This window comes from Hemiscyllium ocellatum, chromosome 4, assembly GCF_020745735.1.
Source record: "Hemiscyllium ocellatum isolate sHemOce1 chromosome 4, sHemOce1.pat.X.cur, whole genome shotgun sequence".
Lineage (NCBI taxonomy): Eukaryota > Metazoa > Chordata > Chondrichthyes > Orectolobiformes > Hemiscylliidae > Hemiscyllium > Hemiscyllium ocellatum.
The window spans coordinates 141,064,033-141,089,957 of NC_083404.1; the positions used below are offsets into that span (position 1 = coordinate 141,064,033).

Genomic DNA, 25,925 nt, shown 5'->3' on the forward strand with positions numbered 1-25,925 from the left:
CAGTGAGTCCCTCTGCCTTTCCTCCCCCCCCACCCCCCCTCAGTGATAACGATGCAGTGAGTCCCTCTGCCTTTCCTCCCCCCCCACCCCCCCCAGTGATAACGATGCAGTGAGTCCCTCTGCCTTTCCTCCCCCCCCACCCCCCCCAGTGATAACGATGCAGTGAGTCCCTCTGCCTTTCCTCCCCCCTCACCCCCCCCAGTGATAACGATACAGTGAGTCCCTCTGCCTTTCCTCCCCCCCCACCCCCCCCAGTGATAACGATGCAGTGAGTCCCTCTGCCTTTCCTCCCCCCCCACCCCCCCTCAGTGATAACGATGCAGTGAGTCCCTCTGCCTTTCCTCCCCCCCCCAGTGATAACGATGCAGTGAGTCCCTCTGCCTGTCCTCCCCCCTCACCCCCCCCAGTGATAACGATGCAGTGAGTCCCTCTGCCTTTCCTCCCCCCTCACCCCCCCCAGTGATAACGATACAGTGAGTCCCTCTGCCTTTCCTCCCCCCCCACCCCCCCTCAGTGATAACGATGCAGTGAGTCCCTCTGCCTTTCCTCCCCCCCCCAGTGATAACGATGCAGTGAGTCCCTCTGCCTGTCCTCCCCCCTCACCCCCCCCAGTGATAACGATGCAGTGAGTCCCTCTGCCTGTCCTCCCCCCTCACCCCCCCCAGTGATAACGATGCAGTGAGTCCCTCTGCCTTTCCTCCCCCCCTCACCCCCCCCAGTGATAACGATGCAGTGAGTCCCTCTGCCTTTCCTCCCCCCTCACCCCCCCCAGTGATAACGATGCAGTGAGTCCCTCTGCCTGTCCTCCCCCCTCAATGCTCAGCAGTTGTTTCTCAATCTGTCGGATGCTGGAGTTCCCTGAATAGATATTCCTGTCCTGTAATTATTCCGGGATTTGATAACATTGTTGGCTGTTAAAGTGGTACAGTTCCTGATGTCTTCATTCATGTGACCCTCCCGTGTGTGAGCATGATGAATGAATGTTATTGGAGACATATACAAATGGAGGGACGGGAGCTGGGGTTGGTCTCCAGTGTGAAGAACTGTCCATGTGAAACCCCTGTACAAGGCTCAGCACACCACTAGCTAAGTGTCTCGTTCAGAATTGGCTTGAATTAAAACACCGAGAGCCAGCAGGTCACTGCCTCAATTGGGTGCCGGGGAGTCGGGGGATGGCATCCTGAGTTAAAGCAAAGAGGCGAGCCACAAGATTCCTGACTGGCCCACCTACCAACCCCGCTCCCAGGTGGTAATCCTCTCTTTCCAGGACACTGTAGCATTACTACTGTTAGCCTTGTGCCTCTGTCATCACAAAAGCTCTGGCGATTCCACCCTGTTGCTCGAAGTCTCTGATCACCACGCAGACTCCTGCTGGAATGGACAGGAGGATGTGACTCAGGTGTGAGGTCCCTGCAGTCTGATCAGATGCAAAGCAGGCCTTTTTGAGTCAGAATGCCGGCCTGTAAAGGTAACCAGTGCGAGTCCGCATCACTGAGCAGGTGATGTTGTCGGGGCCTAGGTAAAACAGCTGCATGATGGTCTTGTTTGCATCTGGAGAAAAGCTACAGCTCAGCATTCACCAGTCTCTGTGACAGAGTAGCTGCAGCACCGAGGGAGGCTGTTCAGCCATTGGAGTGGCTACTGTCTCTCTCAAGCAGTCCAATCAGTCTCCTTCCCCTGTTCTATCCCCGTCAGCTTGCAGTTGATTTCTTTCAATTTTCATTTGAAATCATTCTCACCTCTAGCTGACACAAAGACCATAAAAGCAGAAGTAGGCCATTCAGCCCATCGAGTCTGCTCCGCCACTCAATAAGATCGTGCCTAATCCAGTAATCTGCAATTCTACTTTCCTGCCTTTCCCCTCCAAGTCTTGATTTCCTTCACGATTAAAGATCTGTCTATTCCTGCCTTGAACACTCTTAATGGCCAGCCTCAGTCCACAGCTTCAGAGAGAGAAGGAAGTCCTCCTTATCCCAGTCCTAAATGGGCAGCCCTCTGCTCCGCAATGACCCACACTGCTCCTGGACTTGCCCTCAGCAGGAGATGAATGTTTCCACATGTCTTACAGCAAGAAGCAGGGCCTTCCGTCCATCTCACCCACACCGACTAGGCATCCCAGTCTGTCCTTGCCCCATTTACCAGCACCCGGCCCATATCCCTCCAAACCCTTCCTACCCATATACCCATCCAGGTGCCTTCTAAATGTTGGAATTGTACCAGCCGCCCCCACTTGCTCTGGCAGCTTAGTCCATACGCGCATCACCTTCTGTGTAAAACCATTTACCCCTTTTTAAATCTTTCCCCTCTCACCTTAAACTTAGGCTTTCTAGTTCTGGACTCCTCTACTCTAGGGAAAAGACCTTGGCTATTCACCCTATCCATGCCCCTCATGATTTTATAAACCTCTATAAGGCCATCCCTCAACCTCCAACGTTCCAGTGAAGCAAGCCCCAGCCTATTCAGCTCCTCCCTCTAGCTCTCACCCTCCAACCCTGGCAATATCCTTGTAAGTCTTTTCTGCACCTTCTCAAGTTTAACAACATCCTTCCTAAAGCAGGGCAACCAGAATTGTATGTAGTACTCGAAAAGTGGCATCACCAACTAGCACAGCCGCAACATGCCATCCCAACTCCTATACTCAATGTTCTGACCAATGAAAGTAAGTGTAACAAACACCACCTTCACCACCCTGTCTACCTGCGATTCCTCTTTCAAGGAACCATGCACCTGCACCCCGAACTCTCTTTGTTTGGCAAAACTCCCCAGGACCCTCCTGTTAAGTGTATCGATCAGGTTGTCTCTCATTCCTCCCCTCTCCTCATCAGGCAGTCCTTCCATACCTGGGATCAGTGTATTGAACATTCTCTGGACTGCCTTCAATTCCAATCTATGTTTCCTTGGATAAGGAACCCAAAACAGTTCACACTATCCCAGCTGAGGCCTGATTAGTGCCTTGTATTGTTCTAGCGCGACCTCCCTACTTTTATATTCATTCCTTTCCATTTGACCTAAAGGCTAACACTGCCTTCTCTATTATCTGCTGAACATGCACGCCAGCTTTTTGTGATTGATGTACAAGGACTCCTAAATTCCTCTGCCCTGTAGCTTTCTGCACTCTTTCTCCATTTAAGTAACAGTTGACTCCTCCCTTCTTGCTGCTAAAGTGTCTAACCTCACATTGACTCTCATTACATTCTGTCTGTGAAGGTTTTGCTGACTTACTTAACCTGTCTGTATCCCTCTGCAATGTCCTTGTGCCATCCTCACCATTTGCCCTCCCACCTATTTCTGTGTTGTCCACAAAGTTTACAATAGTCTATTGTTAATTATATAAGGTAAATAATTCTGGGCCTAGCACTGCCCTCTGTGGTACACCACTACTTACCTGTTACCACCCTGAAACTGCTCCTTTATTCCAGCTCTCTGTCTTCTATTAGTTAGCCAGCTCTCTATCCATGTTAACGATTGTTTCTAGCACCATGGGTTCTTATCTTATTAAGTAACCCTATTCAGGATACCTTATTGAGAACCTTTTGAAAATCCAAATGCTTTATATTTGTTCTAATATGTAGTTCTGAAGGAAGGTTACTGGACCTGAAATGTCAGCTCTGCTTTCTCTCCACAGATGCTGCTAGATCTGCTGAGTTTTTCAAGCAATTTTGATTTCTCCTCTACCTTTCCAGCAATTTTGGTTCTGATTTTCAGCATCCGCAGTTCTTTTGTGTTTTTTTTGTGGGTGATATCTATTCTTTATTTATTATGCTTTTCAGCAATTGTCTTTTGAGCAAAGACCAAATTGGTTGTTTAGAAGAATGAGGTGATCCCATTGTAACATATCGAATTCCTGAGGGGCTTGCCAGGATCAATGGGAGAGTCCAGGACCGGAGGGTATAGTCTCAGAGTGAAGAGGTGAAAGTGAGCACTGCAGATGCTGGAGATCAAAGTTGAGAGAGTGGTGCTGGAAAAGCACAGCAGGTCAGGCAGCATCCGAGGAGCAGGAGAGTCAATGTTTCGGGCATAAGCCCTTCATCAGCAATGTGGGGGGTAGGGGGCTGAGCTATAACTGATGTGTTGTTTGATTTGCTGTTCCAGGACCATGAGTTGGCGTTGAAGAGAATAGCTGATGATCGTGAAAATCTGAAAGCAAAGTCAGCTCCCACTTGCAAGCCCAGTCCCCCTCAACAGGGTCAGAGGTTAGGGGGCAAAGTTCAAACTGCAGTGGAAGACCATTGCATTCTTATGGTGAGTTTTTCTCAGTCTGCGTCCATTTGCCACCTGCGATTCCCTTCTGAACTGTGTCAAATGCAGGATGCTTTGTGCCTCTGAGCTCTCCGATGTTATTCCTCCCATAATCTAAACAATGCCCCTCTCAAACACCCGTCCCCTCTGTCCATCTGCACTGCACTATGATGGAGCTTTCTCAGACGATCGGACTGGTGTGGAGAGGGAGGGAGGAAGGAAGCTGCCTACATACTGTGGGGTTATATGTACTTGGTGGGGTTCTGGGAGACATTGGGGCCATCCCTCTTCATCCCAGTCAGAGGATCTCCAGAAACACTGGGAGAAACCGCTTCCAACCTCAGAACATGGCTGTCTCTGGCATTTAGTAACAATTCCTCTTTGCTCCAGGAAAGCAGTGGTGAGACATCTTCAACTTAATCACAGAGTCCTACAGCCCAGAGACAGTCTCTTCAGCCCAAACTGGTCGAAAGAACGTAGAAAAGCAAGCACAGAACAATGTTCTGCCAAGATTATTCCTAATCGAAAATAAAATAACTTAACCTGTGCACCCCTCAACTCACTGCTATCCATGTGCATGTCCCGCAGTCACTTAAATGTCCCCAGTGACTCTGCTTCCACCATCATAGCTGGCAACACATTACATGCATTCACAACTCTCTGTGTAAAGAACCTTCCTCTGACGGCTCCTTTATACCTTCCTCCCAACACTTAAAACTGTGACCCCCTCGTGCCAGTCAATCCCGTCCTGGGGAAAAGTCTCTGGCTATTAACTCTATCCATGCCTCTCATTACCTTGTATATCTCGATCAGGTCTCCTCTCTTCCTCCTTCTCTCCAGAGAGATAACTCCGAGCTTGTTCTTCATAAGGCAAGCCCTCCAGTCCAGGCAGCATCCTGGTAAACCTTCTTTGCACCCTCTCCAAAGCCTCTGTATCTTTCCTATAGTAGGGTGACCAGAACTGGACACAATATTCCAAGTGTGGTCTCACCAGGGACTTGGAGAGCTGCAGCAAAACCTCACGGCTCTTAAACTCGATCCCCCTGTTAATGAAAGCCAAAACACCACACGCTTTCTTAACAATCCTATCCACTGGGATGGCAACTTTGAGGGATCTATGTACTTGCACACCCAGATCCCTCTGTTCCTCCACACTGCCAAGGATCCTGTCTTTAATCCTATATTCAGCATTCGAGTTTGACCTTCCAAAATGCATCACTTTGCATTTATCCAGGTTGAACTCCATCTGCCATTTCCCAGCCCAGCTCTGCATCCTGTCTATGTCACGCTGCAGCCTGCAGTAGCCCTTTATATTATTGATGACGCCTCCAACCTCAGTGTCATCTGCAAACCTACTAACCCACCCCTCAACCTCCTCATCCAAGTCATTTATAAAAACTACAAAGAGCAGAGGCCCAAGAACAGAACCCTGTGGGACCCCGCTCACCACTGACCTCCAGGCAGAATACTTCCCATCTACAACCACTCTCTGCCTTCTGTCAGCCAGCCAATTCTGAATCCAGATAGCCAAATCTCCCAGTATCCCATACTTCCTGACTTTAAGAATGAGCCTACCATGAGGAACCCTATCAAATGCCTTGCTGAAATCCATTTACACCACATCCACTGCTTGACTGTCGTCAACCTGTCTTGTCACCTCCTCAAAGAACTCAATAAGATTTGTGAGACATGACCTGTCCCTCACAAAGCCATGCTGACTGCCTTTAATCACATTATGTTTTGCCAAATAGTCATAAATCCTATCCCTCAGAATTCTTTCCAAATCCTTGCTGACCACAGACGTAAGACTGACGGGTCTGTAATTGCCAGGGATTTCCCTATTACCCTTCTTGAAAAGAGGAACAACATTCGCCTCCCTCCAATCCTCCGGTACGACTCCCGTGGAGAGTGAGGAGGCAAATAACCTCACCAATGGCTTAGCAACCTCCTTTCTCACTTCCCGGAGCAGCCTAGAATAAATCTGGTCTGGCCCTGGGGACTTATCAATCTTAATGCTTTCCAGAATTTCTAGCACATCAACTTCATCAATCTTGATCTGGTAAAGACTGTATCCCAGCTCCTCTACGTTTTCATTTACAACAAGTTCCCTTTCCTTGGTGAAAACCGAAGCAAAAAACTCATTTAGGGCTTCCCCTATCTGCTCAGACTCCACACACAAGTTCCCTCCGCTATCCCTGATTCCTGATCATTCTCTTATTCCTCACGTATGAGTAAAATGCCTTTGGGTTCTCCCTAATCCTTCCTGCCAAGCCTTTCACATGTCCCCTTCTGGCTCTCCTCAGTCCATTCTGAGCTCCTTTCTAGCAAGTCTGTAATCCTCTAAAGCTGTGCTAGATCCTTGCTTTCTCTACCTTACGTAAGCTGCTTTCTTCCTTTTGACGAGAAGCTCCCTGTTCTCGCCATCCAAGACTCCTTAATCTTACCCCTTCTTACCTGTCTCAGAGGAACAAATTTGTGCATCACTTGCAACAACTGCTCCTTAAACAGTCTCCACATGTCTGCTGTGCCCTTTCTGTGGAACAATTGCTTCCAGTCTGTACTTCCCAACTCCTGTCTGATAGCGTCATAATTTCCTTTTCCTCAATTAAATATCTTCCCTCGGTAACTGCCTGACAACTATGACTTCCCCCGGTAGGCCATCCTCACCAGCGGTATCCAAAACGATACACTTATTGCTGAGGGGAACAGCCACAGGGGATCCCTGCTCTGACCGTCGGTTCCCTTTCCTCCCCCTGACAGTAACCCAGCTGTCCTTATCCTGTGTCTGGGGAGTGACCACCTCCCTGTACATCCTCTCAATTCCCCCCTCAGCCTCCCGGATGATCCGAAGTTCTTCAGCTCCAGCTCCAGCTCCAGTTCCCTAACTCGGTTTTCGAGGAGCTGGAGTTGGGTGCACTTCCTGCAGATGTAGTCAGCAGAGAGATGTGAAGTGTCTCTCACCTGCCACATTCTGCAGGAGGACCATGTAACTGCCCTAACATCCATATCCCGTCACTCTGAAAGCCCGCACAGAACTAAACAAAGGGAAGAGAAGAAAAAAAAGAGAAACCTGAAAACTTACCGAGTTAACAGTTTCTTAGTCAGGTTAGAGGAGGTGGGTGGGAGGGAGGGAGGAAGGCCCTACAGGGTAGGGTCTCGGGTTTAGATCTCACCCACTTAAAAACTTCCCAGCAGCCCTCGCCGCTCTGTTCAAAATGGAGGCCCAACTCCCGACTCTATGCCGACCAAAATGTCCGTCCACACTCTTTGCTGTACCTGTTAGGGCTGCATGGTGGCTCAGTGGTTAGCACTGCTGCCTCACAATACCAGGTTCAATTCCAGCCTCGGGTGACTGTCAGTGTGGAGTTTGCACATTCTCCCCATGTCTCTGTGGGTTTCCTCCGGGTGCTCCAGTTTCCTCCCACAGTCCAAAGATGTGCAGGTCAGGTGAATTGGCCATGCTAAATTACCCATAGTGTTAGGTGCATTAGTCAGGGGGAAATGGGTCTGGGTGGGTTACTGTTTGGAGGGTTGGTGTGGACTGGTTGGGCTAAAGGGGCTGTTTCCACACTGTAGGGAATTTAATCTAACCTAAAAACCCCATTTCCTTGCACTTGACCTATATCCTTCTCATCTTTTCCTATCCCAAGTATTTGTCCAAATACCTTTTAACTATTGCTAAATGTTGTTAATGTACCCACCTCAACCACTTCCACTGGCAGCAGATTCCATTTGTGTCCCACCCTCTGTGTAAAACTGTTGTCCCTCAGGTTCCCTTTTGTTCGTTCCCCTCTCACCTCAAACCGATGCCCTCTAGTCCTTGAGAACCCAACCCTAGTGCATACCTCCTATCCATGCCTCTCCATGATATTATATATTTCTATAAGATCTCCCCCTCAGTCTCAAATGCTCTAAAGAGAAAAGGACCTAACTTGTCCAACCTCTCCCGATAACTCAGTCCCTTGAGTCCTGCACTCTTTCCCATTTAATAACATGCTTTCGATAGCAAGGTGACTAAAACTGAGCACAATACTCCAAGTGCGGTCTCACCAATGCCCTGTACAATTGCAACATAACTTTCCAATTTCTATACGCAATGTCCTGACTAATGAGCGTCCGTGCACCAAAAACCTTCTGGGAGTAGTTCATAGAATCATAGACTCAGACAGGTCTACAGCACAGAAAAGTCTGTGCCAGTGAGAAAGCATTCCCCGAACTAATCCCATTAGCATTTGGCCTACAGCTGTGTATGCCTTCATGTCACAAGTGCACATTCGTATACCACTTCAATGTGATGAGGGTTCCTGCCTCTCCCACCCTTACAGGCAGATATCCGCACCACCTTCTGGGGGAAAGCACTTTTCCACATCTGCCTCCAAACCTCCTGCCACTCACTATGTCTCAGTCATTGATCCCACCATCCAGGGGAAGGTTCCTTCCTGCATTTTATACATCGCAGACATTTCCCCCTCAATCTCCCCGGTCCGTCCAATCTCTCTTCATATCTGAAACTCTCTAGCTCAGGTAAATCTCCTCTGTACCCTCTCCAGTGCTATCGCATCCCTCCTATAATGTGGATTCCTGAACTACACACAGTACTCTAGCTGTGGCCTAACCAGTGTTTCATACAATTCCTGCTCTTCGACTCTGTGCCTCAGATAATAAAGGTAAGTATCCCAGATCCTGCCTTAACCCTGTTATTACCTGTCCTGTCGCTTTAACACATGCACACCAAGGTCTCTCTGATCCTCAGTGCTTCTTAGAGTCTGATTGTTCATGATGTATTCCTTTGCCTTGTTCCTGCGCAAGTGCATTATCACCTCAAATTTATTTGGATTCAATTCCATTTGCCACTGATCAGCCTATCTATATCCTCCTCAGTATTTACCTTCCCATCAATAACCATACCATCACGAATGTACTGATCATCCCTCACACATTTAACTTTAAATCATTTACATAAATCACAAATTGCAAGGGCCCAATCCCTGCGGAACCCCACAAGACACAGGCTTTCACTCAGAAACACCCAGCTCCCATCACCCACTGCTTCCTGCCACTCAACCACATTTCCTTGGATCCCGTGGGCTCTTACCTTCGCCATCAGTGTCCTGTGCAGAATCTTGTCAAAGACTACATTTAATGCATCGCTCCCTCATTCTCTTTGCTTAAAGAGGGTTTTCCTGTTTGACTTTTTGGTGATTACCCTCCTTACTCTTCCAGTTTCAGCTGAATTGTTTCTGGATTCAGTTTATTGTGGGGATGCGGGATTGTGAACTGATGCAGTCAGCTATGATCTTTTTAAATGATAAAACAGGCTTGAGGGGCTGAGTGGCCTTGTCCTGTAATTCATATGTTCACTTTACCATTCCTTCCTTCAGATCAGGCTTCCATCCGGACGCACGTTCCGGGAACGATTCCGACAGGATGATACACTGCAGAGTGTGAAGGACTACGTCACACAGGAATGCCCCGACCTTCGGAATATTGTTCTGCTACAGGGTTTCCCAAAGAGGCATTTCACGGACAAGGACCTGGGCTGTACGCTGGGAGCTTTAGGACTGAGCCCGAATGCCACTCTGTGTGTGCAGGATGAGCAGCAGAGAGCTACACTGCAGCCAAACCTGCCACCAGGTTCCTACACACTGACAGCAGCCAGTGTTCCCAGTGCAGGGATCCCACCATCCAATCACAGTGAGCAGACTGCCCCGACTCTGCCAGAGAGCCAGCAGCGTGGCCTGTCCAGGACAGCCGCCCCGCATTCCTGGGGCCGGGGAGAAGCCTTGGGGTGCGCAACAACACAGGACACCCCTAGGCTGGAGAACCCACAGCCCACTCCAGGACCGGAGCAGCAGCTCGACCTCCGGAACGCCGGGATAACAGCACCAGCAGAGTGTCCATCAAGACCAGCACATTCCTGGGGTAAGGGGCTCTGGGTTTCCATGATGGCTTTTATACATGATCTGTTTCAGGGAAGAGGGTCAGTGCCCTGCCCTCCGCAATAAATAAATAGCAAATTCTGCACAGAACATTATTAAAGTCAAGGAGCCCAGGAACAAACAGAGGAAATTACCCAGGACAGGGACAGCACAGGGTTAGATACAGAGGAAATCATCCTCTACACTATCCCCATCACCCTCCCAGGACAGGGACAGCACAGGGTTAGATATAGAGGAAATCATCCTCTACACTATCCCCATCAAACCCTCCCAGGACAGGGACAGCACAGGGTTAGATACAGAGGAAATCATCCTCTACACTATCCCCATCAAACCCTCCCAGGACAGGGACAGCACAGGGTTAGATACAGAGGAAATCATCCTCTACACTGTCCCCATCACCCTCCCAGGACAGGGACAGCACGGGGTTAGATACAGAGGAAATCATCCTCTACACTGTCCCCATCACCCTCCCAGGACAGGGACAGCACAGGGTTAGATACAGAGGAAATCATCCTCTACACTATCCCCATCAAACCCTCCCAGGACAGGGACAGCACAGGGTTAGATACAGAGGAAATCATCCTCTACACTGTCCCCATCACCCTCCCAGGACAGGGACAGCACGGGGTTAGATACAGAGGAAATCATCCTCTACACTATCCCCATCAAACCCTCTCAGGACAGGGACAGCACGGGGTTAGATACAGAGGAAATCATCCTCTACACTATGCCCATCAAACCCTCCCAGGACAGGGACAGCACGGGGTTTGATTGAGAGTAAGAGTCCACCTACACTTTAAACTGAAAGGGAAGCTCCTTCTACACTGACAGCATCAAACACTCCAAGGACAGGTCAAAAATGGGCTTACAGAGTAAAGCTCCTTTGATTGTTTTGAACTGTTAGTCAAGCTGCGTCTACACTGTCTCCCACAGTTCAGGAAGATGATTCTGAAGGGATTTGATTCCACGGTGCATTACAGTCCATTCCGTGTTGTCGCTCTGTGACACGCTGGGCTCCGTGCCCTGATCAGTGTTTGTTTCTGTACAGGTCGGGGATGGAAACTGGCTGCAGGTGACCAGAGAGAATTCCCGAATGTCGATGATGGGAAGGCTGATCAGAATGTCCAACAAGCGGACAACGTCATCTCAGAGGATCAGCTCATTCCTCCTGGTCAGTCAACCAGCTTTACATGGGACATTAATGACTAACGGCTTCCAGTTAGCTGAGCAGATTTGCAGAGTGGACAAGTAGGAGGCAGAGACAATCGAATGAGATTGTGTGTCAGCACCTACTGATGGCAGAGAGTCAGAAACATAGACCGTTACAGATTGAACTAAAGTGGGAGGGACAAGAAAGTGGAATGTTTGATTCTGGGTCTCATACACGCCAACTGTTAATTGTTGGGACCTTTCCTGCAGACCGTTCCTGAGTATGTGGTGGTGTAGCAATCCAGAGGCTCAGCCGAGTGCTTGGTGGTTCTGCATTCCAGTTTCACTATGGCAACTACTGGATTTTGAATTTAAGTAATAAATGTGGAATATAAAGCTCAGGTGATCGTTGTAAAACCCCAGTTGATGTATTCATGTTCTTTAGGGAAAGGAATATCCCCATGAAAATGTTCAGCACAAATAAAGGCCCTTCAGTCTATCTGAATAGACTAGCCCTCCTTTCTGGCCCCACTTGCCAGCTGTACTCAGTACACTGTAGCCTAGCACTTCGGGGGCAGACCCAGGTTTCCTTTTAATGGGTTGAAGGTTTCTGCCAATGATTTGGTCGAGCAATCCACTCCAAATGATAGTAAGGCCCATATCCTGTGGAAGGGCAATAGAAGGTGGCCTGAGGAAGCAGTGGTAAACCTTCTTCAGTCAGGTGGGTTGATGCAGCAATGGGTTTTGCTCGGTCATTCGAGGGGGCTTTTCATAGTCAGCCAGGTCGGTGTGAGCCTGCTGTCAGCTACAGAGTCAGCAAGTTCCTTCCCTGAAAGCCTGTTAGTGAATTCGATGGATTTGTGTTACAATCAGACAGCTTCATTCCTACTGTTCCTGACCCCAGTGTTTAATTACCAGGTTTATTTTTAATTGAATTAAGATTCTCAAATAGTACACAGCGGAATTTAAGCTCTCACAGTCTGGATTGCCAATCCCGAGAGTTACCCAGTACACACCGCCCCACCTCAGAGAAATGAAAGCAAAAAAGAAGACACACCCATCTCTGGCCTCGTGAACATCTCCGATTTTAATCACCCCGCCGTTAGTAGCCATGCCCGGACCACAAACTGTGAAGTTCTTTCTCAAACCTCTCTGCTTCTCTCTCCCCATTTAGGATGTTCCTTGAAACCTCCCTGTTTGGCATCTGCCCGAACATCTCCTTGTGTGGCTCAGGGTTGCGTTTTGCTTTGTAATATTCCTGTAAAGAACTGCAGGATGTTTTGTTACATTAAAGCTTATCACTATAAGCTGTGGACGTGATGCTAAGTTTGAAATGGCAGCAGAAAGACGACATCCATTGGTTATAATATTCCAAAATTCCCTGATGCAGGAAGCTTTCAGTGGATTTGAAAAAACATAAATGAAAAGACTAAAACTTACTGAAGAAAGGAGGGAGGCAGGAAACGACAGGCCAGTTAACTTCCTGTTATTATTGTCAACATGGTTTTCTGAAGGATAAATCGTTTTTGACTAATTAGCTGCATTTCTTTGAAAATTTGGGCAGCAATTTATCATGGTCAGTCCACCTAATCTGGAAATCTTTGAACTGTGGGAGGAAACCCACACAGACGCAGGGAGAATGTGTAAACACCACACAGATAGTCGCCCGAGGTGGGAATTGAACCCGGGTCCCTGGTGCTGTGAGATGCACAGAATGTTGGTCAGTAAGAGGGCGAAAGGAAACTGGGTTTTGATGGGAATAATCAGATTATCCAGAATGTTATTGAATGATGGAGTATGTTCAAGTAGGTTCAGACCCCGGGATCCTGGTGGGTTCAGACCTCGGGATCCTGGTGGGTTCAGAACCCGGGATCCTGGTAAGGACCCAGTTTGAGGAGACAATGAGAGAGAGAGGTGGATTTCAGTTTAACCTGCATCATGCTTTTCTTGTGATGTGACATTTTCATGGTCTCCAGTTTGTCTGTGATTGGTTTAGAAAATGGAGTCAAGAGTCTTGTCAAAGTAAGATCAAATGAGACCAGAACCAAAATTCTCTTTAATCTTGTTCCTAGCCTTTGACCCAGAAATCATCTTTCGCCAAAATGGAGACCGAATTCGCAGTGGATTTCAACCTCGATACCAGTGGCCCAATCAGGGCAATCGTCTCAGGTGGGTGCAAGGGAAAATCAGGGCTTTCCCATTAGTCAACTTACGCTGTATTTAGACAGTCCCAATAATGATGCAAAAACAGCCCAAGATCCATCAGGGCAGACCCCCTTAAACACAATCTGACATCATGCAAGGCAAAGTGATTTGGAGAAGAGATTCTGCACCAGATCATTACCATTGCCTAAAGGGGAACTTTACTCTGTATCTAACCCCGTACTGTCCCTATCCTGGAGTGTTTGATGGGGGACAGTGTTGAGGGAACTTTACTCTGTATCTAACCCCGTGCTGTCCCTATCCTGGAGTGTTTGATGGGGGACAGTGTTGAGGGAACTTTACTCTGTATCTAACCCCGTGCTGTCCCAGTCCTAGGAGTGTTTGATGGGGGACAGGGTGGAGGGAACTTTACTCTGTATCTAACCCCGTACTGTCCCTATCCTGGAGTGTTTGATGGGGACAGTGTTGAGGGAACTTTACTCTGTATCTAACCCCGTGCTGTCCCAGTCCTAGGAGTGTTTGATGGGGGACAGGGTGGAGGGAACTTTACTCTGTATCTAACCCCGTACTGTCCCTATCCTGGAGTGTTTGATGGGGACAGTGTTGAGGGAACTTTACTCTGTATCTAACCCCGTGCTGTCCCAGTCCTAGGAGTGTTTGATGGGGGACAGGGTGGAGGGAACTTTACTCTGTATCTAACCCCGTACTGTCCCTATCCTGGAGTGTTTGATGGGGACAGTGTTGAGGGAACTTTACTCTGTATCTAACCCCGTGCTGTCCCAGTCCTAGGAGTGTTTGATGGGGACAGGGTAGGGGGAGCTTTACTCTGGATTTAAGTTGTGCCATACTTGTTCTGGGAGAGTTTGACTGGAGCAGGGAGAGGGAGTTTACTCTGGATTAAACACCATGCTGTTCCTGTCCTGGGAGTGTTTGATGGAATATTGAAGCCTGAAATTAAAAGTGTTACATTTCCATGTGTAATTTTCCCATGTAGATAAGTGAGAAATTAGCTTTATCAGTAGTCTTTCATGGGAATAAAAGACTCAGGATGTAGGTTTGCTCGCTGAGCTGGAAGGTTCATTTTCAGACGTTTCGTCACCATACTAGGTAACATCATCAGTGAGCCTCCGGAAGATGTTACCTAGTATGGTGACGAAATGTCTGAAAATGAACCTTCCAGCCTCGCAAGCAAACCTACATCCTGAACCTCAACCTGAGCTACAAACCTTCTCAAACCTCGCTAATGAAAGACTCAATTCAAAACTGAGGTCCAACTCTCCCTCTCACTGTCTCCTCAAACTGGGTACTTATCTGGATCCCGGGATTGAACCTACTGTGTTCCCAGGGTCTGAAACCATAGGAGTTCACAGTCTGAACCCCCCGGGCTCCCAGGGTCTGAACCCCCCCCCGGGCTCCCAGGGTCTGAACCCCCCCCCGGGCTCCCAAAGTCTGAACCCCCCGGGCTCCCAGGGTCTGAACCCCCGGTGTCCCCAGGGTCTGAACCCCCCCCCCCCCCCCCCCGGTGTCCCCAGGGTCTGGACCCTCCCCCATGTCCCCAGGGTCTGGATTCCCCCCCCCCATGTCCCCAGGGTCTGGACCCCCCCCCCAAGGTCCCCAGGGTATGAAGCCAGGGTGTTCCCAGGATGTACTGATGCCAGTTGTCTTTGTGCCCAGGGATGCCCAAGAGGAGGCAGCTAATCACGATGACCAGAGTCTGCGGGACCTACCAACGGTTGCTGGCCAGGCTGCTGTGCAGCGTCTGAACAGAGCTGGGGAACACGAAGCCACTCCCTCAACACCGTCCTCTCAGAAGAAGCAATGTCGGGCCACGCCAGTGCCCTCACTGTTCAAGATGGCGACCAGATGCACCATAGCGCTGATGACAGGTGCATGTGGGTGGCTGAGAGGGCACCATTCAGTGTATTACTCATCTCGGCGTGCTTTCAAGTCATAGGGAGGTACAGGTTACAGTGCAGGTCATAGGTCACAATCTGGGTCATAGTCCAGTTGTTGAAGTCTTGTAAAAGAAACATTTGCACAAAGCTGGAGGCATTGCGACCAGTTCTGTGGCAGGAGGGACCCCTACATGGAGGGGCAGGAGGGACCCCTACATGGAGGGGCAGGAGGGACCCCTACATGGAGGGGCAGGAGGGACCCCTACATGGAGGGGCAGGAGGGACCCCCACATGTAGGGGCAGGAGGGACCCCCACATGGAGGGGCAGGAGGGACCCCCACATGGAGGGGCAGGAGGGACCCCCACATGGAGGGGCAGGAGGACCCCCTCCATGGAGGGGCAGGAGGCACCCCTCCATGGAGGGGCAGGAGGCACCCCTCCATGGAGGGGCAGGAGGCACCCCTCCATGGAGGGGCAGGAGGCACCCCTCCATGGAGGGGCAGGAGGCACCCCTACATGGAGGGGCAGGAGGGACCCCTACATGGAGGGGCAGGAGGGACCCCTACATGGAGGGGCAGGAGGGACCCCTACATGGAGGGGCAGGAGGGACCCCCACATGGAGGGGCAGGAGGGACCCCCACATGGAGGGGCAGGAGGGACTCCTACATGGAGGGGCAGGAGGGACTCCTACATGGCGGGGCAGGAGGCACCCCTACATGGAGGGGCAGGAGGCACCCCTACATGGAGGGGCAGGAGGGACCCCCACATGGAGGGGCAGGAGGCACCCCTACATGGAGGGGCAGGAGGGACCCCCACATGGAGGGGCAGGAGGGATCCCTACATGGAGGGGCAGGAGGGACCCCTACATGGAGGGGCAGGAGGGACCCCCACATGGAGGGGCAGGAGGGACCCCCACATGGAGGGGCAGGAGGGACCCCCACATGGAGGGGCAGGATGTATCTATGGAAGGTGGACATGTTCATCTTGGCAGGAGCAGAACTAATATTCTCTCAGGGAGATTTGCTGGTGCTGTTGGCGAAGGTTTGAACTCGATTGGCTGGGGCTAGGAACCTAAGGGTGAGCTTGGATTGAAGTTTGCTCCCAGACTGAAGGGAAACAAAGGTAATAACAGAAAGTAGAAATGTAAAATATAAATGATGGTAAGGCTCCAGTGGGATCAGTATGGGAAATATTGTTGAGGAGGTAGAATTCCAAGCAGTCCGGACGGAAGAACAGAGTTCCCAGAGATACAGACACTTTCTCTGCACCATAAGGGCTCTTCCTGAGGAAGTATATACTTGCCATAGAGAGAGCAGGATGGGGTGTGGTATCATTGGCTGAGCCATCCTTTATTTCCTGCCTCTAATTGTCCAGAGATCTGTTAAAAGTCTACGACATTGCTGTGGGTCTGGAGTCACGTGTAGGTATGGGTGGTACAGTTCCCCCTCCCCCCCCTTTAAAGAACATTAGTGAACCACATAGCTCCTCAGACAGCACCTTCCAAACCAAGGACCACTTCCATCCAGAAGGACAAAGGCAGCAGATACATGGGAACACCAACCCCTGCAAATTCCCCTCCAAGCCTCTCACCATCCTGACTTGGGAATATATTGTCGTTTCTTCACTGTCACTGGGTCAAAATCCTGGAACTGCCTCCCCACGGTCATTGTAGGTCTATAGCGGGTCAAGAAGGCAGCTCACCATCTCCTTGAGGGTAATTATGGACGGACAATAAATGCTGACTCATCCAGCGATACCCACATCACATGAATGAATGAAAAGAACAAGATATTTCTGGAGGTTGACATTGAGGGAATTGGAGATACTGTAGACAAGTGCTTTAGATAATCAGCAATGATCCGAAATGGTGCAGTCTGCTTCATGCTGTCCTGTGTATAAGAGTAGAGAGAGCTTTCCTTTCAGTTTAAGAGAGTAGAGGGTACTTTCCTCTCTGTAATCCTGATAGGGGGACACCCTGTTGAGGCAGCTTTACTTTAATTTGAAGAGTAGGGAGAGCTTTCCTTTCAGTTTAAAAGAGTAGGAGGCTTGACTCTACATCATGCTCTGATCCTGTCCCCCCAGTGTTGGGGCAGCGGGGAAACATTTTCTAGAGATGTTCATGTGGCTGATTGAAGTTTACGATGTATGGTTTTTATGTTTCTTCATCATGAAGATCATTCAGCACATGTGCCTCCCCAGTTAGTCCCACTCCTCTGCTTTTCTCTGGAACCTTGCATGTATTTTCCTTCTCATATTTATCCTGCTGTCAAGTAAAAGCTGTAACTGAATCTGCCTCCACCATCCTCTCAGTACTGACCCTCCGACAGTGCCCACTCCCTCAGCACTGACCCTCCGACAGTGCCCACTCCCTCAGTACTGACCCTCCGACAGTGCCCACTCCCTCAGCACTGACCCTCTGACAGTGCCCACTCCCTCAGTACTGACCCTCCGACAGTGCCCACTCCCTCAGTACTGACCCTCCGACAGTGCCCACTCCCTCAGCACTGACCCTCTGACAGTGCCCACTCCCTCAGCACTGACCCTCCGACAGTGCCCACTCCCTCAGTACTGACCCTCCGACAGTGCCCACTCCCTCAGCACTGACCCTCCGACAGTGCCCACTCCCTCAGTACTGACCCTCCGACAGTGCCCACTCCCTCAGCATTGACCCTCCGACAGTGCGGCGCTCCCTCAGCACTGACCCTCCGACAGTGCGGCACTTCCTCAGCACTGACCCTCCGACAGTGCGGCACTCCCTCAGCACTGACCCTCCGACAGTGCGGCACTCCCTCAGCACTGACCCTCCGACAGTGCTCACTCCCTCAGCACTGACCCTCTGACAGTGCCCACTCCCTCAGCACTGACCCTCTGACAGTGCCCACTCCCTCTTCACTGACCCTCCAACAGTGCGGTGCTCCCTCAGCACTGACCCTCCGACAGTGCCCACTCCCTCAGCACTGACCCTCCGACAGTGCCCACTCCCTCAGCACTGACCCTCCGACAGTGCGGCGCTCCCTCAGCACTGACCCTCAGACAGTGCGGCGCTCCCTCAGGTAGCACATCCCAAATCACAACTTTGCTGTTCCCATCACATTGGTTTCACATGACTGTCACCTTCTCTCTCTGGGTTCTCGGGTTACTGCCTTCATCACACTGAAGATTTTGAACATCTCTACAAAATCTTCCTCAATCCCGAAGCAAAATAGAGCTCTCTGCACACTGCCCCTGTCAAGCACTCCCAGGAGGTGGCCAGCACAGTGTTAGATAGAAAGTGAAGCTCTCTCCACACTATCCCTATCGAACAACCCCAGGACAGGACAGGATGTTGTTAAATACAGAGTAGGAAGGGCAGTACATGATCCCCTGCTTGAAACGAGTTCTGCGTTATGTTTGATGTGTGTTAGAATGAGTGCCACTTGTTTCACTGTTGTTTTGTTGTCTTTGTGCAGCTCCCAGTATGCAGTACAGTCGGAGCCTGGCCTGTTTGACTCCTGGGCTTGCTGAACACCTCCTCCTGCACATGGTTCACCAGCGATTGCTTCGGCCCAAATCCATTGAACTCTTTTTTGGATGCCAGATCCAGAAACTCGTCCTCAACTGCTACCCGTATGCTACCAATGACCTGCTCCGGCAGCTCCGTGCCTTCCAGTCACTCAAGCAGCTCAGTCTCACATCCTGTCCCCTCATTACAGGTGGTGCTCCAAATCTCGACTCTTCCACAGCTCCTTGTACCCACTGTCTGTTTCCTGTCCCATAGAGGCATGTTAACAATGGGCTGAGACCTCAAGGGTTGAGATCCAGCGGTCCAAGCTAATTCTCTGGGCATCTAGGTAATGAGGGCAGGTGATGACCTAGTGGAAATAATGCTGGACTGATAATCCAGAGAGGAGAAAGTGAGGTCTGCAGATGCTGGAGATCAGAGCTGAAAATGTGTTGCTAGAAAAGCGCAGCAGGTTAGGCAGCATCCAAGGAGCAGGAAATTAGACGTTTCGGGCATAAGTCCTTCATCAGGAATGAGTTGAAGAACAGTAGAGGTCCTCTGCAAGTTTGTGAGAGTGTTGTCCTGAGCTGGGGAGTTTGTGAGAGTGTTGTCCTGAGCTGGGGAGTTTGTGAGAGTGTTGTCCTGAGCTGGGGAGTTTGTGAGAGTGTTGTCCTGAGCTGGGGAGTTTGTGAGAGCGATGTCCTGAGCTGGGAAGTTTGTGAGAGTATTGTCCTGAGCTGGGAAGTTTGTGAGAGTATTGTCCTGAGCTGGGGAGTTTGTGAGAGCGATGTCCTGAGCTGGGGAGTTTGTGAGAGTGTTGTCCTGAGCTGGGGAGTTTGTGAGAGTGTTGTCCTGAGCTGGGGAGTTTGTGAGAGTGTTGTCCTGAGCTGGGGAGTTTGTGAGAGTATTGTCCTGAGCTGGGGAGTTTGTGAGAGCGATGTCCTGAGCTGGGAAGTTTGTGAGAGTATTGTCCTGAGCTGGGAAGTTTGTGAGAGTATTGTCCTGAGCTGGGGAGTTTGTGAGAGCGATGTCCTGAGCTGGGGAGTTTGTGAGAGCGATGTCCTGAGCTGGGGAGTTTGTGAGAGTGTTGTCCTGAGCTCTCCTCATTCCTGATGAAGGGCTTATGCCCGAAACGTCAAATTTCCTGTTCCTTGGATGCTGCCTAACCTGCTGCACTTTTCCAGTAACACACTTTCAGCTCTGATAATCCAGAGATCCAGGTAATGTTCTAGGGACCCCAGGTTCAAATTCTGTCATTGATGGAGTTTGAATTCAGTAAAAGTCTGCAATTAATTTTGCTTCTAGATTAGAATCTAATAACTGTTATTAATTATGGAAAACCCATCTGTTTCAGTAATGCCAACCTACATGTCACTCCAGCTCCACAGCAATGTGGTTCACTCTGAAGTGCTGACTGAAATGGGAAATAAATGCTGTTCTAATGGGTTCAACTAGCACTGTTGAGGATTAAGCTCTGTTCCACTTTTCAGAGTAAGGAATAGTCACAGAGGGCAGTTTGACCTGCAGTCCTCTCCTGACCCCTCTTGCTGCAGAAGTCCCTGTAATTGCTGGGAATGGTGTGTTGGAGTTGACAGCTTGCTGCTGCCACCTAGAACCTGGGAGATATACTGCAGCTTCAACATTTCCAGGGAGCCCCAGATGTCACGGTGTTGGAGCATGAGTTTACTTGTTTACTCCATTGATCCAACACATCAGGAGGGGAAAGGGGCTGGCATTACCCAGCGTGTGTCAGGATGCTGGTACCTGGTTATTTCCCAGCTACACTGAGAGTTTGTGATTAGCAGTGACTGGCCTGAGAGCTGTTTGATGAGTCTCTCACAATCCAGTAAAACATCGACTTGATCAGGCCATCGCAGGACCAAGAAAGGGCCTGTCTGGTGGAGAGAGGAGTCCTTCCTGTCAGTCCATACTTGCCTAGACTCTCGGTTTTTCCACACACTGCCCTGGAGATGGTCCCAGTGCTACAGGGCCTGTCTTAAATCTCCGTTGTAATGTGACTTTGCAAGACTGGCTGGAGAGTGAGATGTGGTTTGAACATTTCAGTGAGACAGGGCTCTGTGCTACAGGCTGTTCCCTGATGTTGAGGCAAGCATCGATTGCGCTAGGAAGACCATTGACTCAGTGAAAGAGGCTCTTTGGTCTGTGCGAGCCTTCGTGGTCTTGCAGAGCAAAGGGCTGACCGCGAGCCAGTGTTGCAGATTGACATATTCCAAGATGGAGGACTACCTGCTGAGAACTGCTTTAAAGCCTGGGGCAGCTGCCACAGAGACGCAGCGGGGGAAGGCACTCTCCCAGACCTTTCCACCACAATGTACTTGAGGGGCAGTACTTACTCAGCACTGACCCTCTGACAGTGCGGCACTCCCTCAGCACTGACCCTCTGACAGTGCAGCACTCCCTCAGCACTGACCCTCTGACAGTGCGGCACTCCCTCAGCACTGACCCTCCGACAGTGCGGCACGCCCTCTGCACTGATCCCCCCCTGTCAGTGCCCACTCCCTCAGCACTGACCCTCCGACAGTGCGGCACTCCCTCAGCACTGACCCTCCGACAGTGCCCACTCCCTCAGCACTGACCCTCCGACAGTGTGGCACTCCCTCTGCACTGACCCTCTGACAGTGCCCACTCCCTCAGCACTGACCCTCCGACAGTGTGGCACTCCCTCTGCACTGACCCCCCCCCCTGTCAGTGCAGTGCTCCCTCAGCACTGAACCTCTGATAATGCAGTGCTCCCTCCGCACTGACCCTCAGACAGTGCCCACTCCCTCCGCACTGACCCTCTGACAGTGCGACACTCCCTCAGCACTGACCCTCCGACAGTGCGACTCTCCCTCAGCACTGACCCTCTGACAGTGCCCACCCCCTCAGCACTGACCCTCCGACAGTGTGGTATTCCCTCAGCACTGACCCTCCGACAGTGTGGTATTCCCTCAGCACTGACCCTCCGACAGTGTGGTGTTCCCTCAACTACTGAGACTGAGATGTGGATTCTGTGCCTGTGGTTGTTGTTGAGCTGATGAGAGGATGGAGCTTGCCACAGCTGAATTAATGGAACTGCCTCTCTCTCTCTTTCTCTTGTGTTTCTGTGTGTTCTAGATTCCGGCCTAGAGGTGCTTTCGAGTTTACAAAGACTGCAGCAGCTGAACCTGGCAGCCTGTGTGAAGCTCACTGACCGCTGTCTGTGCAGTCTGAAAGGTCAGTCTCCAAGTCCCACAGCCTCGGGGTATCTGACTGTGCTGGCCTTGTGGGTCACTACCAGCCTAAGGCTTTATTCTGGGCTTCCTTACATGGGGGCAGAGGGGGTGTCAGTATGCAGTGCTGGTCTCAAAGAGGGCACAAGGACACTTCTGGGGGCCCAACATGAGGGATGGACGGGCCATTTCACATGGCGTGGTTTTAACAGGGATGCAGTGGTGACTAGTGAAGGTCATTACCTGGGAGCACGCTGTCAGGAGGCAGAGCGGCTGATGTGAGCACACTACAGTAAGGATGGCACTGAGGGATCAGACGGTAAACTTTAGTTCCACTTTATTGGCACCCTTAATCTATGGACAGGCAAAAATTCTGCTGCTCTACACTGACCCCTTACCCCCTGCTTTGGATAACTCTCTCTCTCTCTGGGCAGTGTTCCCTGTTTCTGCTCTGGATCTCTCTCGCTCTCTCTCTCTCTCTCGCTCTCTCTCTCACTCTCATTCTCTCTCTCTCTCTCTTTCTTTCTCTCTCTGTCTTTCTCTCTCTCTCTCTCTCTGTCTCTCTCTCTCTCTCTCTGGTCTACCTTCCCCTCTCTGTCTCTCTCGCTCACTCTCTGGGCTTTGGTTCCCGATCCGTGCTCTGCGCCAGCCTGCTGTGGTCTCCTCCCACTGAGCTGGGACCAGAATTTGAGTAAATCCCCTATCTGTGGGATGTGGTCAGTCACGTTGGAATCTCATGCTAACTGGAGAGGCACATTCTGATTTCAGCAGCAGCACCATACCATCCTGCTTCTCAATTCCAGCACAACGTTCTCCATCTCGGCCTCAGTCTGATCAAATGCTTCACGGGAAACTGTTCTCAACTGCTCCAGAGAGATTTCTCAAGATGGCAGTGGGGGGAGGAATGCCCTTCCACCAGTGGGCAGCATGTCTTCAGAATGGTCAGCGATTCGGGATGGGGTGGGGTGGGGGGGCGACAGGGTGGGAGGCTAAGGCTAATTCATTAATCTATCCCTGGGAACCTGCTGTCAGGGTTCAAACATGAGGCAGAATTTGGAATTAACATCAGCATATTCTTTATTCACCCAGTGTACAGTGTTTGTATGTATCCCAGTGTGATAGCCACCCAGTGTACAGTGTTTGTGTATATCCCAGTGTGATAGCCACCCAGTGTACAGTGTTTGTGTATATCTCAGTGTGATAGCCACCCAGTGTACAGTGTGTGTGTATATCTCATTGTGATATTCACCCAGTGTACAGTGTTTGTGTATATCCCAGTGTGATAGCCACCCAGTGTACAGTGTGTGTGTATATCTCATTGTGATATTCACCCAGTGTACAGTGTTTGTGTATATCTCATTGTGATATTCACCCAGTGTACAGTGTTTGTGTGTATCCCAGTGTGATAGCCACCCAGTGTACAGTGTTTGTGTATATCTCATTGTGATATTCACCCAGTGTACAGTGTTTGTGTATATCCCAGTGTGATATTCACCCAGTGTACAGTGTTTGTGTATATCTCATTGTGATATTCACCCAGTGTACAGTGTTTGTGTATATCCCAGTGTGATAGCCACCCAGTGTACAGTGTGTGTGTATATCTCATTGTGATATTCACCCAGTGTACAGTGTTTGTGTATATCTCATTGTAATATTCACCCAGTGTACAGTGTTTGTGTATATCCCAGTGTGATATTCACCCAGTGTACAGTGTTTGTGTATATCCCAGTGTGATAGCCACCCAGTGTACAGTGTTTGTGTATATCTGTGTTATAGTCACCCAGTATACAGTGTTTGTGTATATCCCAGTGTGATATTCACCCAGTGTACAGTGTTTGTGTATATCTCATTGTGATATTCACCCAGTGTACAGTGTTTATGTATATCCCAGTGTGATAGCCACCCAGTGTACAGTGTGTGTGTATATCTCATTGTGATATTCACCCAGTGTACAGTGTTTGTGTATATCTCAGTGTGATATTCACCCAGTGTACAGTGTTTGTGTATATCCCAGTGTGATAGCCACCCAGTGTACAGTATTTGTGTATATCCCAGTGTGATATTCACCCAGTGTACAGTGTTTGTGTATATCTCAGTGTGATAGTCACCCAGTGTACAGTGTTTGTGTATATCTTAGTGTGATATTCACCCATTGTACAGTGTTTGTGTATATCTCAGTGTGATAGACACCCAGTGTACAGTGTTTGTGTATATCTCAGTCTGATATTCACCCATTGTACAGTGTTTGTGTATATCTCAGTGTGATAGTCACCCAGTGTACAGTGTTTGTGTATATCTCAGTGTGATATTCACCCAGTGTACAGTGTTTGTGTATATCTCAGTGTGATATTCACCCATTGTACAGTGTTTGTGTATATCCCAGTGTGATAGTCACCCAGAGTACAGTGTTTGTGTATATCTCAGTGTGATAGTCACCCAGTATACAGTGTTTGTGTATATCCCAGTGTGATAGTCACCCAGAGTACAGTGTTTGTGTATATCTCAGTGTGATATTCACCCAGTGTACAGTGTTTGTGTATATCTGTATTATAGTCACCCAGTGTACAGTGTTTGTGTATATCTCAGTGTGATATTCACCCAGTGTACAGTGTTTGTGTATATCTGTGTTATAGTCACCCAGTATACAGTGTTTGTGTATATCCCAGTGTGATATTCACCCAGTGTACAGTGTTTGTGTATATCTGTGTTATAGTCACCCAGTATACAGTGTTTGTGTATATCTCAGTGTGATAGTCACCCAGTATACAGTGTTTGTGTATATCCCAGTGTGATATTCACCCAGTGTACAGTGTTTGTGTATATCTCATTGTGATATTCACCCAGTGTACAGTGTTTGTGTATATCTCATTGTGATATTCACCCAGTGTACAGTGTTTGTGTATATCCCAGTGTGATAGCCACGAAGTGTACAGTGTTTTTGTATATCTGTGTTATAGTCACCCAGTGTACAGTGTTTGTGTATATCTCAGTGTGATATTCACCCAGTGTACAGTGTTTGTGTATATCCCAGTGTGATATTCACCCAGTGTACAGTGTTTGTGTATATCCCAGTGTGATAGCCACCCAGTGTACAGTGTTTTTGTATATCTGTGTTATAGTCACCCAGTATACAGTGTTTGTGTATATCCCAGTGTGATATTCACCCAGTGTACAGTGTTTGTGTATATCTCATTGTGATATTCACCCAGTGTACAGTGTTTGTGTATATCCCAGTGTGATAGCCACCCAGTGTACAGTGTGTGTGTATATCTCATTGTGATATTCACCCAGTGTACAGTGTTTGTGTATATCCCAGTGTGATAGCCACCCAGTGTACAGTATTTGTGTATATCCCAGTGTGATATTCACCCAGTGTACAGTGTTTGTGTATATCTCAGTGTGATAGACACCCAGTGTACAGTGTTTGTGTATATCTCAGTCTGATATTCACCCATTGTACAGTGTTTGTGTATATCTCAGTGTGATATTCACCCATTGTACAGTGTTTGTGTATATCCCAGTGTGATATTCACCCATTGTACAGTGTTTGTGTATATCCCAGTGTGATATTCACCCATTGTACAGTGTTTGTGTATATCTCAGTGTGATATTCACCCAGTGTACAGTGTTTGTGTATATCTCAGTGTGATAGTCACCCAGTGTACAGTGTTTGTGTATATCTCAGTGTGATATTCACCCATTGTACAGTGTTTGTGTATATCTCAGTGTGATATTCACCCAGTATACAGTGTTTGTGTATATCTGTGTTATAGTCACCCAGTGTACAGTGTTTGTGTATATCTCAGTGTGATATTCACCCAGTGTACAGTGTTTGTGTATATCT

At 49.4% G+C, this 25,925-nt stretch overlaps 1 protein-coding gene across 2 annotated transcripts in view; it reads left to right on the forward strand.

Moving 5' to 3' along the window:
- Window positions 1–25,925, forward strand: part of si:ch73-173p19.1 (uncharacterized) — a 70,590-nt gene that overhangs the window by 22,239 nt on the left and 22,426 nt on the right. For both annotated transcript variants that reach the window (XM_060823935.1, XM_060823936.1), the window contains 7 exons: window positions 4,093–4,242; window positions 9,621–10,161; window positions 11,230–11,352; window positions 13,403–13,499; window positions 15,168–15,379; window positions 18,838–19,080; window positions 21,987–22,085. In XM_060823935.1, coding sequence (XP_060679918.1) covers window positions 4,093–4,242; window positions 9,621–10,161; window positions 11,230–11,352; window positions 13,403–13,499; window positions 15,168–15,379; window positions 18,838–19,080; window positions 21,987–22,085 — 1,465 coding nt within the window. The remainder of the gene's footprint in view (window positions 1–4,092; window positions 4,243–9,620; window positions 10,162–11,229; window positions 11,353–13,402; window positions 13,500–15,167; window positions 15,380–18,837; window positions 19,081–21,986; window positions 22,086–25,925) is intronic.